The sequence below is a fragment of the Frankliniella occidentalis genome, unplaced genomic scaffold (genome assembly GCF_000697945.3).
Source record: "Frankliniella occidentalis isolate FOCC.00 unplaced genomic scaffold, Focc_3.1 Scaffold144, whole genome shotgun sequence".
In the NCBI taxonomy this organism is placed as follows: Eukaryota; Metazoa; Arthropoda; class Insecta; order Thysanoptera; family Thripidae; genus Frankliniella; species Frankliniella occidentalis.
In genome coordinates, this window is record NW_026267271.1 from 14,333 (window position 1) to 31,390 (window position 17,058).

Genomic DNA, 17,058 nt, shown 5'->3' on the forward strand with positions numbered 1-17,058 from the left:
TAGACTGTACCGGCAGGCACGCGTGCGGCCGGGTTGCCTACTCGGCGCCATGGTCAGAGACTTTACGACAAATCCGCCCGCTCGCCTACTTGTACGAACATCAGCCACCTGGTGCACCTTGTACAGGTCCCCGTGTCCAGCTCGGAGACCATCGTCACCGCGCTCCAGGCTGCTGACCCTGCGACGCCACACCTGTCAATGACCTCGTCGTCCTCCGCTCACTGCTCGGCTCGGCTGGCCAACTCAAATATTCAAATATTTGCGCCCCGTCCGTCCTGGTGTGTTTGAGGGGGAGGGGGGGTGTTAATGATGGACAAACATTCTCCGAGCTGGTCCCGATGCGGGCATCTACCCGTCTATCAGCGGGATGCGTCGCTTTGGAAAGCTGTGCACACGCCACAAAAAAAAGTATGGAAATATCATAGACGCTACCGTACCGTCTGTAAAGGCAATACAGCGCAGTGTTGCGGGTTAGCCTACCCGTTCTGCCTCTGCCCATAAGGTGTCATAGCCCCCTATGCAAACCCGCAAACACTGGGGAGTATTAGCGTTTACACTCGGTACAAAAAGATCGCGCTTCACCCGTCGAATGAGGTGTTCGGGCCAGATTCATGATGGCGATAACGATAGCCTGCAACAATCAGGTGATCCACCATCTACCACGCCCGCGCCCTTCACGTGCGTGTGTGCGGTCGGCCGGCGTTGCACCTGCCGCTCCCAGAGGCCCCTCCCCACACCTGTTTGAGTTCGACATCGGGTCAATTTATTGCCCCCCACTCAGAGCGGCACCCAGCACCGCCCAGCACCGCCCAGCACCGCCCAGCACCGCCGGGCGGCAATGGATTTAAGAGATCTCGTAATTCCAGTTTGCGTGCCGCTTGGAGCTGTGCTGCTCCGCCGAGTGCTCCGCGTGCTGCCGCGCCGCCCCGACTCGCCTGCATGGAAATGGCTTGGCACGGCGACGGCGACTCGCGCGACACGCCGAGACCAGAGAGATGGATGAGAATTGGAAAGTGGGAGGCTCGCCGGGCTGATGGGAGAGGGGACGCTAGCCTGCAGCCGTGTGATCGTCCGGCTGCATTCAATATCGCACCGCACCCGTCCCCCGGCCAGGGCCAGCTGTCGCCCTCGCCCTCATCTCCTCGCTGGCAGGGTCCTCGCCCCCCGCGTGAGGGCTACACTCACCCCCGTGCCACCCGCCGCCACCCTCTCCGGGTGTCATCGCGCTCAGAGGATACATCGACAGCGCTCCGGTCAGGCCTAATGACGCGGAACCTGGATGAGGACGACCACGGCTAGTCCGTGCGATGCTCTCACCATTTTGCGTTTTGTCCAAACGCTTATGGTTTTACACCGCACAGAGGTTTGGGTGACGACGCGCAGTAAGAACTTATGCCGTGGCCACGCGAAGGAGTCTCGCGAAAACGGGCACGCAGCGTGGGAGGTCCTCGTGTGCCTGCTGTGGGTGCCCCGGGGTGAACGCGGTCCCTGGCTGCACCGCCCACCCAGGCCCACGGGCCCCGCTGCGGACCTGCCGGCCGGGGCCGGGCCCACCGCAGCGGGGCGGGGCGGGGCGGGGCGGGGCGGGTGTAATGGCCCATCTTTAGGCAGCAATCTGATGAAGGGTTGCCCCGGCGGCCCCGGCCTCTGCAGTGACCGAGCCGGACGAGAACGTCCGACCGGCTGCACCGAGCCTTGCGCTGCTTCCGCTGAGCGCCGCGTGCGCCGGGGGCCAGATGGCGCACGCTCGTGTGTGCAGGGCCATGCTAGGGCGGCCCAGACGGCCCTACACGGCAGCGAGTGGCATGGCCAGTCGCGTGCCAGGATGTCACGTGCCTTTTCCCGTTGGCCATTCGTCCCGCCGCGAGGCCCCCTTGTGCTGTGTGGTTGCACCCCCCCCCCCCCCCCCTATCTCCTCTCTCTCTCTCCCTCTCTCTCTCCCCCCCCCTCTCCCTCCTTTCTCTCCAAATGTACCGAATGCGGCTGGGAGTGCCCACGACCACACAGTTTCCTCAAAATAGTGATACGTATCAGTGTCAAGACTTTGTCATTTTGGTGACCTGTTTAACCATGTTGTCTTTGGTTGTTGTAGGCTTCTGGTCGGGGCCCCCGTGGACAACAACCTGCAGCCAGGGACCAACCGGTCTGGGGCTCTGCATCGGTGTCCCATCAGTACCTACTTGCATGACTGCGAGCAGGTCATCACCGACGGCAGAAGAAGTAAGCATCCCTTTCCCCCGCGGATAGCGCGCTATGGGCGAATGGTACTATCTGGTTTAAAATATGACAAAAAAAAAACTTTCACCAAAAATCCTTAAGTATTGTCTGTCTTGTCCGCAATATGATGGAATATCGCGATGGAAATTATTTCATACTATAGAATTTAAATGAAGTTGAGTATTTTTGAGAAACAAACATATATTTTACTTTTGTACATATCGATACATATATACTATAGTTCTAAGAAGTAATGAACCAAATTCTTCTAGCTCTGCTGTGAGCCTCTGCTGATTGGGGTATTAACATAAAAATGAATGGTGTATATATGAGTAGACTAGACTAGTGGTAATGGTAGCTTCTCCGACTTTCCGTCCTGTGACACTTATTTAAGCTTCCAGGACCCTTCTTCTAATGTTCCATTTCAACCTGTAGTGCGTTGGTGTAGTGGTAGGATTCATTATGGTGGTCTGCTTGCAACAGTAATGTCCTATTTTCCATGTTTAAAATTTCCTTTTTTTATTTATTTTTTTTATTTAGGAATGTGAGTTATACATTTTTAGGTGACGAGTGTGAGAGTCTTACTCTTCTGATCTTCTGATTGCCTTGACTGAAAACCAGTGAACCAGACTTCTTGGACAATATTATCACATTCTTTAGTTGTGTTTCAATTTCAAATTCCACATTGATGATCGATTGTGTGAAAGAAAAAATGAAAACTAGTGCCCCTAAAGTATTTTGGTACATCTATCATAAAGTAAAATTATAAATGACTTACACTGACAATAACTGTAGAAGTCTACTCTAACTTGGTCACATGCTTTGGAAATTGTATCGTAAGGGTGCTAAAGCAAGTGTTGTTTCCCCAAACAAGAACTTTGTGTACCATAGTACTTATTAATCATTGTATAATTGTAGTGAATATGGAGGAGGTGGTCTTAGAATATTTTCAACTTAATACCTAAGGTATTTTTCAGACCTCAAATAGATGATGAGTTTTATTTTCGGACCATTTAGACGTCGGCATAGACGTGTGTTTGATCCGACAATAGACCTCAATGTTGAGTAGACACACAGTGTTTCTAGCTGGGGGTACAAATGCCCTATCTATTAAATAAATTTGTTGTGTATTGTATACCTCCTCCTCCTACTGGCTTCCGCTCCGTTGAGTGTTGTAGTTGGTTTCTTGATGATAAACTATTTGTGTTTTCCCTTGGCCGTGTGATGTTGAATACCAGCTCCTGAGGGACTTTACCCTAACAGTAAGTCATGACACTGGTTAGATCATTTCTACCCGGAATGTCAAATTTCTCCACTTTGCCTTGTGTGAAATGCTTGCTCAATGCGCCACGCATTTTCTGTTTTGAAAAGATGGAATATTTCTCCAAGTTCTTCTTATTTTGCATCAAGTTTCTCATAATTTTTTGGCACGTTTGTGTGTTTTTGATTTTGCTGCTGCTCTCTTATTTTAGCTGCAGCATTGACTTTATTTGTGTGTGTTTTCATGTGTGGAAAACTGTATGTTTTTGTGGCTGAGTATATTAATCCAGCTTAATATATCTGTTTTTGTTCACTTATTTTAATTTTTCTTTTAATTTTTACTTAAACCACAGAATTTTTTTTTTGTTATTTTTGAAAAATTATATTTGTCTGGAGACACACTGTGGTTAGCACTTCTAAAGGTGAAGGAAGCAAAATGAATGTCAATTTCAACTCCTCCCCCTCTACACATTCCACAAGCACACAATGATGCATGGCACACACACCTCCTATGATTCCCCAGTCCTAAACTATTTTGACTTCTCTCCTAATTGTTGGATCATCCAAATCAGTTCCCTGAGCATCGTACCATCCTAACTTTTCTCCATTTATGAGCATCTACAGTACAACGTACCATCAAAGATTTACATTTCGAAAAAAGTAGGGAAAAGAAAGCAACTTGAGTTTTTACAGCTCCAAAAATAATTTTAAAATTACTGGTGTCTGACTAAGAGTATGTATATTATTTTACTTTATTTTTAGCAAGGAACATAGTGGATATGAACCCTATCCAGGCACTGTGCACCTTTATGGTGTCTGCAGCAATTTCAGCATGGTCTGAGGAATGTGTCGCATGTGAATGTGTTTTTATTATTTTTAATTTTTCTTTTTGTGTGTGTGTTTTGTTTGGATTGACTCCTCACAAATTACTTTGTTTTCTTTTTTTGTTATTTCAGTAGGGCCTTGCACTTTTTTCACTCTTTTTTTAATGCATGTTGTATGTATTGACTTTCACTTTTCTTTACAATTTATTTTTTCTTGTTAAATGCACGCTCAGTTTTTCTATAGATATCTGCTTGTTTTTTTTTTAAAAGCTGTCATCAAAATATGTTACTGTAACACTAGCTTTATTTTTGTGGTTGACCAAATCACAGTTTGGCTCTACTTTAAATAGTTAAATTGCTTTCAATATTTTGCCCATGTTATATTTATTTCCAACACACAATTTTTACAAAAGGCAAGTTTAAAACTAGTTCTGCAAACCAGACTAATTTGGTTTTGCGATTGTAATATGTTTACCTAAATTTATAGAATTGTACATTGGAATAGTTCTCACTTGCCAAAGATTAATTTCTCAGTAGTACTTATTAATTATCTAACATACATGTAATAAATAAAGAGATGAGGTCTCTTTTGAAAATATTGTAAATAAGACTATCCAAAACATATTTAATTTGGGAAAGAAAAGCGTGTTCTTGACACTTTTCAGGCAAACATTTCAGAGATGTAACCAATCATTAAGTTTCGACATTTATTACAGATTTCACCCCTCAGTGGACTGTTGCTAATAAATGGTCTTACTTTTATTTGTAGCTATTGACTCGGACAACCTGACACGGCCCCACGAAGATGAATTGAAGGATGGACAGTGGCTTGGTGTCACAGTGCGTAGTCAAGGAGCTGGCGGAATAGTAATGGTATGCTAAAAAGCTTCTCAATGTACTATTTAATACTTCTACTATAACTATTTAATAGTGTTATTCTCAATGACATACTTGTGTTTTTGTGTTAGGTATGCGCCCATAGATATGCAAGATCGAATGTTCAGCGTGATTTTGTGTGGGGGTATGGGCTGTGTTACACTCTTTCCCAAAGATTGGATTATGACAATACTTGGGAACCATGCAAAGGAAGACCAGTTGAAAAGCAAGTTTCCCTTTAATATCTGCCTTTTATAATTGTGCTTTTGAGTTAACAAAAATTCTCTTAATTAAGGAAAATTCTTGTCATTTGCAGGGGTCATGAACAATATGGGTTCTGTCAAGCTGGTACCAGTGGTATAGTTTTGGATGATGATACCATGGTGATAGGATCACCAGGATCTTATACATGGAGAGGTGCTACTTTTGTCGCAAGTACCTCTTCTGATTTCTTGGGAAGAGACAAAACAGTATATTCCAGCCCAGTTTTAGACAACGAAGCTCCTGTGGACAAATACAGCTACCTTGGTGAGATTTTAATGCCTCTGTTTCAAAATTTTTTTTGATCTTATCAGTGCTTAAGTTTAAATTAAGGCAATAGAATTTTTCTTCTGATTTTAAAGAAATAATTTTGAGGACTCTGCTTTACAGGTATGTCTGTAACTGGCGGACACTTTTTAGGAAAACATATGTCCTTTGTGACTGGGGCACCAAGGGCAAATGGAACTGGCCAGGTTGTATTTTTTAGGAAGGATGGAAAAAATATGACAATGAAGATGGAATTACTTTTGCCAGGAGAGCAATTTGCCAGCAGCTTTGGTTATGAAGTGATTGCTGCTGATCTTAATGGAGACAAGTAAGATACATAAAAAATTAAAACTTGATTTGTTTCACTTTTGCTTTCTATTGTTACTATCCAACCAAGTGTTTTCAAAATGTTTATGTATGATATGATTCTAGGCTTCCAGATTTAATTGTTGGGGCACCATTTTATTTTGACCGTGATGCTGGTGGGGCTGTATATGTCTACCTTAACAGTCAGGAAAAGTGCAGATTGCAATGCAATAAGCCCATTAGGCTTACTGGAAAACCAGAATCAAGGTATTGGAAATAATTTCAAATCTACTTGCAAACCAACTTGTTATTTTTAAGGAGTATAATATACCTAACGGGGTCATTTACAGGTTTGGCTTTGCTATTGCTAATGTGAGCGACCTCAATAACGATGGCTTTGATGATCTAGCAATAGGTGCCCCCTATGAAGGGAAGGGTACTATTTACATTTATCTAGGATCTAGAAATGGCTTGATTACTGAGCCTGCTCAGGTAACTTTGTTTGTCATTTATCTTGTTATTTTTGTTTTTTCTACAGCTAACATTTCTCAGGCTTTTCACAAGTTATTAATATTTTCATATTTAACAGGTAATTCACGCAGAAGACCTTCCTGGAAACACAGTCTCTACTCTTGGTTATTCTCTAAGTGGGGGGATGGATCTAGATGAGAACGGGTACCCTGATCTTCTAGCTGGTGCCTATGAAAGTGACTCTGTTGTTCTTTTTCGGTCAAGGCCAATTATTGGAATACGAACAAGTGTTCAACCAGAGAGAAATCTTATAAATATTGATCCAAATGGTCAGGGCTGTGAGAGAGATCCTGATTATAAGCATACTTGGTAAGTTCCACACTGTTTCTTGTGAAACTCGTCATCCATATCAATACCATTACTCATGTTTCTGTTACTTCATTTCAGTTTCTCATTTCAAACTTGCTGCACTATTGAGGCAGTAAAGCATAATCAACGCAATGACGGAGGTAAAAATGTACGGGTGAAGTTCCGCATAGAAGCAGAAACATTTGCCGGAAATAACAGGAAGTTTTCACGTGTTTGGTTTGGACGCGACAACAATGTTACACGGCCCTCTTACATAGAAAGAATAATTCTGCCTGAGATGAGTTCTTCTGGGTCTCTAAATCATTGTCAAGAGCATATAGTGTATGTCAAGGTCAGTAAAAATAATTTCAAATAATTTTTTTACTTCTTAAAATCAAAGAAATACGTACATGCAATCTTCAAAATTGCCATAATGTAATTTTTTTGCTTTATTTTTAGGAAAACACACCTGACATTCAGTCTGCTATAAAGTTCAAACTGAACTACACTCTGGTTCAGCACTATCCTCAGATGCCAAGACAAGGCGATCCAGTACCCTCCTTACATGAATATCCAATCCTTAATCAGCAGGAAGCTGCTAAAATATTTAGTGCAACTTTCCAGAAAGATTGTGGAGATAATGAAATATGTGAAAGTGATTTATTAGTTGAAGCTGAGTTTCATTTGCCAAAAAGTATGTTTCATCATTTCAGAATTTCTTTTTGTTTCTTGTTATATTACTACACAACACTAAATTTTTATCTGCGCAGGTACCGAACCTAACACATGGAAGCTGATGTTGGGTACAGATCAAGAATTAGGTCTTAATATAACTGTCTCCAACCGAAAAGAGTCAGCTTACGAAACACAACTATTTGTCAGTCACCCAGCCAGCATCAGTTATATTGGTCGCAAAGTGGAGGTTTGTTAAAGCCAATAGAGTACCATATACAGGTAGATTTTTGCAAGCTTTAGCATCAAATTTAAAATTTTGGAATTTATTTTACAGGGTAATAAACAACTCAACTGTAATCCACACAATACTACCTTAGTTGTCTGTGCAATTGGTAATCCTTTCAACAAAGATAGCAGTGTCAATTTGTTGCTGCGTTTTAATTCTAAATTTTTCGATGACACTCAGCCTTTACTAGAATTTGTAGTGTTTGCAAACTCAACATCTCAGGAGGTCCATAAAAAAGAACCTCTACATTTGATTACAGCAGTTGTTAAAAGGGCTGAGCTACAAATAACTGGGTAAATTTCTACTTTATTCTAAATTTTTCCATAGTTTATTTTTCTATAATTCAATGTAATTTTTTGCTTTAATATGTCGTTTTCAGATCGGCTCGTCCAGAACAGGTTTTTTATGCTGGTGATGTGAAAGGAGAATCAGCCATGAAATATCAAGATGAAATTGGTTCAAGAATACTGCATACTTATCAAGTTTTCAACAAGGGGCCCTGGCGAGTAGGGACTGTTGATATAAATTTTGAATGGCCTTTCCAAGTCGCTAATAACAAGCCGCAAGGAAAGTGGCTTCTCTACTTGGAAGATGTACCTGCAGTTGAATGTTAATAGGATTTTTTATTTTTTGTTTGGAGCTATAAAAAAAATTGTTTTAAAATTACCCAATTGCATATATTTTTTCTTTTAGCGCAAGGAGGAGAAAGCTGTACAATGAAGCCTGGTCAAGTCAACCCTCTTAACCTGCGTCAAAGACCCGGTTTGGAAGAGGCCTCGTGGGATGAGATTTCTCCGCGCGGTGGAAACATCTATTCTGGCCCATCAAACACGACCCAGAATAGTCCATCTAAAATTCGGAGGAAAAGGGAACAAGAGATGATAGTCCGGCCAGAGGCTTGGACTGACAAAGAGGGTAGAAAACATCAAGTAGTATACATGGTGAGTAGAGTTGGTTGTTTAGTTATGCTGTACCAAATTAATCCTGACAACACAAACACAGCATTACTTGATTTGCATTAATTTTTCCTGTTTTAGGATTGCCTGTTAGGAACAGCCAAGTGCTTCCATTTTGTTTGCCATATTCACAACCTACAACCTCAGCAAGCAGCAACTATTAGAATTAGAGCTCGCCTTTGGAATGCAACACTGGTTGAGGACTACCCAAGAGTTAGTTTTGTCAGTATTCGATCAAGAGCACGAATTCACATCCCTCCTGCCCTTGCAATCCAACAAGACACATCAGATGATGAAACACAGGTATGCAATATTTACAAATTATTTTCCCATATTGCATGAGAAAACAAATATATGATATATGTGGCATAATATTTGATGTTACACAGGTCGAAACAGTTGCCTACCCTGAGCTACTAGATCAACAAGAAGCTGAATCAGTACCTATTTGGATCATTGTGGTGGCTGTAGTGGCAGGACTAGTCTTATTCATTTTACTTACTTACGTCTTATGGAAATTCGGATTCTTCAAAAGGCGGCGACCGGATCCAACTCTCTCAGGAAACATTGAAAAACACAGAAATGATAATAGTGATCTCGACTACTAGTCTCATCATTTTGCATCATATGCCTAGAATACCTCTGGGCAGTCTGTCAGAAAATTGTGAAAAAGACTGATGGAAAATTTATTTAATATAGCAAAATTGATGTGTTAAGATTTAAAGCAACTTGCAGATTTAAGTGTTGCATTTTTATCAAACTCCTCAGAATTATGGAACAACAATGTAGCTCTAGTTGATTTTATTTTAATTGTATTACCATAAAAATGAGCCACTGCACATGTGCTTTGTGTCATAATTTACCAAAGTGAATTACTAATTGAATACTGAGCGTGAAAGTGAAGCTCTGTACACCTAGTGGCAGGGTACTTAATGTGTCTGATGACTACAAACCACTGCCTTATGTTCATTAACTGCTGATGAGCTACTAAGGCTTCTCCTTATTGTTTAAGCATTCACTACTGTATGTATATATAAAAACAGTATCTGTATTGTTAAACATGTCTGGTAGGTAGATAGAGATGCTAAAGCAAAACCTGCCTCTCTTACATTTTCATCTCTGTAAATATTGTTTTTGATAATTTGTGTAAATATTCATGGCATATGTACCTCATCTGACCAAGTGTAAATCATTTTTCTTTTAAATTTTTATTGCAGTGCAGGACTGTGATTTGTTAGTGATGCACTTTGTACTGTTGAAGTTTTCTCTGTACATACAAGTGATATGTTGTCTGTTCAAGTGTTTTTGTGTACATGTGAATTTAGAAGAGAAATGTATGTATGTATTTTTAAATAATGTAAGTAGATACTATTTATCGAATGTGAAGGGGAATGAAATTCCAAATGGATACTTTTGCTTTGAGTGCTGTTAATTGTCTCTTTTTCTACTCTCCTCTTTCTTACTGTGTATGGTATCAAGTAATGCATGAGCAAATCCGATTAACCTTGGAACCTTTTAAGGTTTTAAGATTTAATACAACAAATAAGCAACAGTCTTATACTTGACAGTGCTGACAAGCTTGAGCTTCAACAATTACTTTTGTATGTTGATTTTTATTTTTTTTTTAACTAAGGAAATTTTCCTGGTAACTTTCTACTTGTTGTCTGCTGGTAATTGTTTGTCAGAAGTCATTAACTTTTTTTTCAGTCATAATTGATTTTAGAGCAGGAATAAAGGTACTTACACACTTCACAAACACTGTAAATTGAACATGTTATGTAAATAAATTTTAGACATTGTGTGCTTAGCACTCAGTGTGTTAAAGAAGGCTCACTATGTGTGCCATTGTGATATGGTGCTAAGTTTTTAAAAGAACCTGCCACTTAAGATTTATGTATATTATAATGTTGTGTAATATTGATAAATATAATTTATACATAGGTGTGTATGAGAAGGCTTCTTGTCAGTCTGAAACCTTGTAAAACTTGCTTAAGTTCTAACTTCATATATGGAAAAGTTGTGAGCAGTATACAGACATTTTATTTTTTAAAGAAGTGATCACTTTTTAAGAAGCATATGTTTTGAAAATTTTTAGATTTAAAAAATTACGCAATTGATTTGCCATTATGCACATGAACATTCCAGAAATATTACTATGTATTCAGAATTTTATTGTCTGTACTTGCAAAACCTCTCAAATCTGTAATAAGGTGGCACAGTGTGGTAATTTTCAAAGAAACTTACTCCTGGAAATGTATTTTTGATGAAAGCTGTGCTTATATAGCATGAAATTTACAACCCATTTTGTGTATGAAAACTTAATTTTATACTTACTGTGAAACAATAAATTGTTATGAATGAAAACAAGCAAAACTAAGAATACTACATTATTTAAACTTTCCTATCATGTGATATCTGCTACAATACATACGTCGATTGGCCAAAAGTGGTTTCTAATAATGTTGGTAGAGGCGCGTAAACGATTCAAACAGTGGACGTAATGAATGTTGGTACTGGCTGTACACCACTTACATCAGACACTAAGAAAAAAATTAACTGTAGGAAACAGTTTCGAGGTTCCATGCAAATTCCTTTTATACTCTCGCACTATTGTGCGGAATCCACAATTTTAAAAAACAGCCAAAACAACAGCGTAATGAAAATTTGAAACCAAAAGAAAAAATTATCTCTGGTATATTTCACCAGAAGAAACAAGATTGCACTGAGGTAATTCTTATTCTTACCAACAGAGCACCATTATTGCAAAGCTCACTTTTCACTCACCGGTTGACCTCATCTTTGTTTTCATTTGATTTGAGAGAGCAGTAGAGATTTTCATGGCCGTTTGGATACTCCAGAGTCGGTGTCGGTGTCGGTAAAAATATGGAAAATTTGAATGGCGTTTGAACTTTTATGAACAATCGCTTAAACAAGTTGTGATTATTATTGTACTTTACTGTACGAAACAAAAACAAATCAACTGTGGATTTTTGTGTAACTTTGTGTAGTTACGAGTCATGAGTAATTTGATTGGTTTCATGCAGGTTGATGTTGATGGCCACTTAACCTAACTCTGTGGGCGGCAATAAGCAGACAAGCAAGCAGGCGGAGTTACTTCGTCAGGTTCTGTTTATGATGGTTGGGGTTTTCCTTGGGAATTTCGAAGTGGCAATTTAACCCGCACAACAACTGCTACAATCTTATTTGACGTCAGCTCCAATCCCTATGAGTTTTTTAAAATTTTGAAACGTTAAATTGCCTTTACAAACGAAACTCGGTATGGTTTGATCTTGTTCGAAACTGCTTTTGAACGGTAAAATGGGGTTATAGGTTCCAAGTTTATTAAACGTGATGTGTGTACTGTTGACAGCTCGCATCTTTGAACATCTATTCTGACTTAAGTGAATACTTATTCCAAGTTTGCTCACTGTCAGTCATTAAACCTAACTTAACACAAGCCTTGGTAAATACTTTTTACTATTATTCGGCTTCTTTTTAGTTTTCTTTAGTCCATTTTACTTCCTTTTCTGTTCTTGATTTCTAACTCATAATTACATGTTTTAACAGCTATTCCGGAAGTCATGAAAAGAGCACAAGAAAATATATGGATATGACTCCCGTTTCCTAGTCAACCGATCTTTTGAGCATTTTTATCTTTGGTCAACATGAGATGGATTCCCATGACTCAGAAATAATTATTTTGGAAGAAATTAGGGATTCAAAGAAAGCAGGGACTCAAGTTCAAGCTCCCAACCCCTTTCAAATTAATGGTGAACCATTGACGAAGGAGGAGCATGTCGACTCTCATCTATCATGCAATGGAGATGATGATATCCCTGATTTTGATGATGCAGATTTGCAAGTCTTAGACTGTTGGGAAGATGTAGATGAAGATGCTAATGAGGAATGTGGCAATACAACTGTAGAACAAGAGAATTTTGTACAAAAATCAACTTCTCCTCTGAAAGATTTGGATTTGACGGATGAATCAAATCAGAAGAGGCGAGATGTTCGTTCATCAAGTCTTGATTCAGTGAAAACTATAATATTTGAGGACTTAACAAATCTAGATGAAGTTAAACCAGCACAGAAAAATGTTATAGAGGGGAAGACATCAAACCTGGATGAGTCCAGGACACCTGTCAAAGAAGACTCATCTGAGTCCAAAAAGAAAAGAGAAGATGAATCGTCTGGGTCTAAAAAGAAAAGAGAAGACGACTTGTCCGGGTTTAAAAAGAAAAGAGAAGATAACTCATCTGAGTCTAAAAAGAAAAAAGAAGACGACCCATCCCAGTCTAAAAAGAAAAGAGAAGATGACTCATCTGAGTCTAAAAAGAAAAGAGAAGATGAATCATCTGAGTTTAAAAAGAAAAGAGAAGATGACAAATCTGTCAAAAAAGATGATTCTAAGAAACCAGCTTCAACCAAAGTGAGTTCTGACAAGAAGAAACAAGGCAGTGACTGTGAGATTCATCGTCCTTCCAAGACATCTCATGAGAAGTCCAGAGATTTGTCCCACAAAAAGCCTCTTAATGAAACTTCGTTAAGGGCTGAACTTAATCTTCCAACTGACCCAACTGAAACAAAGGTTGATAAGTTTTTAAAAGAAATGGCTCTTCAAAACCCACATATTATTGGTTTACAGGATATTTCTGAGGATGGAAATACACTTGACCCAGTCAGTAGTGAATCAAGTAAACATTCAAGTAATTTACCTTCACCTGATATAGACCCTTCAGATTTACCTCCTGGAGTTGATTTGGAACAGAGTGCAGTAGATACTAGCACTGCATCTCTTTTAGCTATTACTTCAAAGGCAGCTGAATCAAAACAGTCTGCTGGGGCTAATACAGACGCATCTCGAAATAGTCTTTCCCTAAAGACTATTCGTGGGCAAGTTGAAGAATATAGTAGTGGAAGAGGGCCAAAGCCTCATCATTCAGGGCGCTACCGTGTATCTGAAACATCCAAAGGCCTGGGTGGTGAAAAGGATGGAAGAAGTCGATCTCCTAACGGTAAACATATATTTGGATACACGGACAAGTCAGCTAGTTCAAGATCACCACCAGTGTATAAGACTAAGAAGACATCACCAACAAGATCATTTACCATATCACCTTCACCTTCTCCTAGATCTCGGCGCTTATCCCGATCTCCTTTGCCATCACATAGGATACCCCAATTATTAGATGTAAATTTTTCATCTCATAAGTATTCAGATAGACCTCACTATCAATCATCATTAGAGACAACTAGATATCATAGATCACCACCTCGTGATCAAGGAAATCTCAGAGCTTTGTCCAGATCTCTTTCAAGAGAAAGGGATCAAAGTCGTTCAAGATCTAAGTCAAGAGGTAGATCCTTTCTAAGGCATAGGTCAAGGTCGCGGTCTAGAAATCGCTTCTCCTCAAAAGAAGAACGCAGTCGTCGTTATAGAAGAAGTTCTTCGCGAAGTAGGTCACCTAGCAGAAGAATGAGATCTAGGTCAAGGTCTCGATCATGGTCACCTCACCGATACACTCGGAAGAGGTCTCCATTAGCAAGAGAAGACAGTAGAGCAAAAAGGGCACGTTTGTCTCGATCAAATTCAAGAAGCAAATCTCCCTGGAATATTCATGTAGAGACACCATTAAATGAGGTATATATTTTTTGAGAATCTTCCATATAAAATTTTGAAAGAAATATGTTTTTATATTATTATTTTTTTTTCTTTCTAGTGGCATAATACATATGAAGTCAATAGGAATCCTTCTTTGAATGAAGATGTTCAACTGGAGCATGACATGGCACGGTTTATTGCAACAAATATGGCTGCAACGGGATTAAGACCTCCAGTGAGTGACATCAGAGTATGGTATGAACCTGGAGTAAACATTCGGGACACCATGCCTCAGAGTTTTTCACTGGAAGAGCCTTCTGCTGATGCTATTAGGCAAGGAATGGGTATGCCTTTACCTCCTCCTCCACCGGATATTTCTGAATTAATGACTGCTGAAGAAATCAAGGAAACTGTTGCCTTAGGAAATATGGTAACTTCTTGCAATAATATGATCTTAATTCTGTGCAGCAAATTTATTTATTTTGCTGACTTGAATAAATTTTCTGATACTATATTTTTTCTTTTAAATTTCAGAGTCCTGAAGTGCCAGCACCAAGTCTGTCAAGTTTGCTAGAGTCTGCTGTATCAGGTATGTTTAAGTTTTTTGTCACACATTTACTTCAGTTCTCTTTCATTTTCCACAAATATTCCATTAAATTTCAGAATACTTGCTTAATAGGATTTAGACCAACTAAATTATACCAACAGATCTACCTTCTTCTTATTTTTTGTTGTTTCCTTTCAGGATCTCCAAACAATATTATTTTGGAACGTTGTCAGGATGCTATAATGAAGCTTCATGATGTGAGCTTTAAACCTGGGCGGTTTGCTGTAATTTCCTCTATTAAGGTTCCACAAACAAAAGCTCATTCAACATTTCAGCTTTGGCAATCTGTGGTGAACCGTACCCTACCCTCAAAAGTTCAGTTTAACTATTGTGAACCTACTAAACCATTAGTATTTTGGGAATCTTCCAAGTCTAAGCCGAAGCCGAAGCTAAAGATAAATGAAGTGAAGAGTGTCCCGTTACACATGGAGGCTGTACCATCGCCTTCTAGCCTATCCACCTTAATTCCTTCAACAACTGCAGATCTTGACCGTGCAGCGTTATTGGATAAAATATTCTTTCTAACCAGAGAATTGCAAGAAGTCAGAGAGAGTCTTGACCGCAAAACAGTTCCAAAGAAACATGCAAGTGCTCAGACCACTCCTGTGAACCTCTGTGAGATGTGTAGTAATTCTCAGAAAGCACCTGTGCCTAACAGAAATTTCCAAGCAACATCCTCCTCCAACTCCTCTACTACAACAAGCTCACCCTTTGGACGGAGACCATCAGTGTTTAGTTCCTCTTGTCAAACGCAAACCACTTCTCAACCTGTGTATGCTGTTCATCAAGCATCTTACCCACAGCCAGTGCCTGCCCCAAAGCCAGTGACCACCTCAAAACCAGTGGCTACACCAAAGCCTATCCCAAAGCCAGTTCCTCCTCCCCATCCTGTTGCTGTCTCTCGACCTGCTCCCACCCCTCAACCTGTACCCGCCCCCCAACCTGTGCCCGCCCCTCAACTGGTGCCCGCCCCTACATCTTCATCCACAACTGTAGGTCCCTCACAACCTGCCCCACTCCCAGTACCTGCCCCTCAGGTAGTTCCTCCTCCAACCCAGTTCCATCATTTAATGTCTGGCACAAATTCAACCGCCCATGGTTCTTCAAATAAGTCTCAGTCGAGTAACCAGAACTCAGCATTACCACTTCCAGTTCAGTCCACTTCTGAGGTAAGATTGAGATGAAACATTTTATGTGCAGTACATAATTGATGATTGTGAGTAGACACCTTAACTAATATTAATTTGTTTCCAGGAGAAAAAGAAGACAAACTTTGGGGAAACTAGTAAAACTAATGTACCCAATCCAAAGGCAAATTCTTCAATACCTCCATTGATACCAGGATTGATTGGATCTTCTAAATCTAACACTCCACCAGCACAAGTGCCAGCCACAAAACCACCAACAGCTAGTGGTCTGAGTAAATCTGTTGTTCCTGTAATGAGTCCAATGACTGCTAATGATTTAGACCTTAGAAAATATGTTGTGATTGGCGATGAACATGGTATGGATCTCAGAACATATCTTCAAGGAATAGGAATTGATATTATATTTCATTCCAAACTTTGCAGTACAGGTCAGAGTTTGGATTCAGTACTCAAGAATGTTATTTCATGTAATAACTTGTGTAAGCAGGTTGTTGTTTTCATGGGCATGTACAATAGTTCTTACAATAGCAAAAGTATGGACAAATTTAAACAACTAATTGGATATTTAAGGAAACGATGTAAACACTTGGTGATTGTTGAACCTCCACCAGTGCCCAAGTTTCAGTCTATGAAGAGCGCATGGCAATTATTCAGTGAAATGGTAAATACTTACCAACCATTTAAAGGTGAAAATGTCAGTATAGTACACTGTCGCCAATTTTTACTCTTTGATAACCAAACACCAAACATTCCTATGTTTGCTAGCCCTGAACGTTTAAGTTTTGAAGGCTTAAGATTAATATATGAAGAAATCATAAGGAAGCTAGAAGAGAAAAAAAGTAACTCTGTGTGGTCTGGTTTAAATGCAAGATGATGAAGTATAGTTATTGAAGTTTTCTTTCTGTTATTGGTGTTGTTGCCATATAAATATGGTTAACACAGGCTGCATTAATT

The 17,058-nt window shown here is 40.0% G+C and overlaps 2 protein-coding genes across 2 annotated transcripts in view; both read left to right on the forward strand.

The window, feature by feature from the left end:
• Positions 1 to 2,092: 2,092 nt before the first annotated feature.
• On the forward strand, positions 2,093 to 11,120 carry LOC113202513 (integrin alpha-PS1; the record flags this gene model as incomplete). The annotated part of the gene is given in 17 exon segments (XM_052270940.1): positions 2,093 to 2,220; positions 3,456 to 3,479; positions 5,071 to 5,174; positions 5,270 to 5,403; positions 5,494 to 5,705; positions 5,829 to 6,033; positions 6,138 to 6,278; positions 6,362 to 6,503; positions 6,601 to 6,851; positions 6,930 to 7,182; positions 7,290 to 7,524; positions 7,601 to 7,752; positions 7,840 to 8,084; positions 8,171 to 8,400; positions 8,485 to 8,732; positions 8,829 to 9,050; positions 9,137 to 11,120. Coding segments are annotated over 17 exon segments (3,145 nt in total), but the record flags the coding sequence as incomplete, so codon positions are not given.
• Positions 11,121 to 11,561: 441 nt separating this feature from the next.
• LOC113202492 (serine/arginine repetitive matrix protein 2-like) overlaps positions 11,562 to 17,058 on the forward strand; it is a gene marked incomplete in the record, with an annotated part of 12,475 nt that continues 6,978 nt past the window's right edge. The window contains 8 exon segments of the mRNA XM_052270938.1: positions 11,562 to 11,705; positions 11,792 to 12,024; positions 12,118 to 12,210; positions 12,315 to 14,388; positions 14,468 to 14,779; positions 14,884 to 14,938; positions 15,095 to 16,125; positions 16,211 to 17,058. Of these exon segments, the coding sequence (XP_052126898.1) occupies positions 12,418 to 14,388; positions 14,468 to 14,779; positions 14,884 to 14,938; positions 15,095 to 16,125; positions 16,211 to 16,978 (4,137 nt within the window).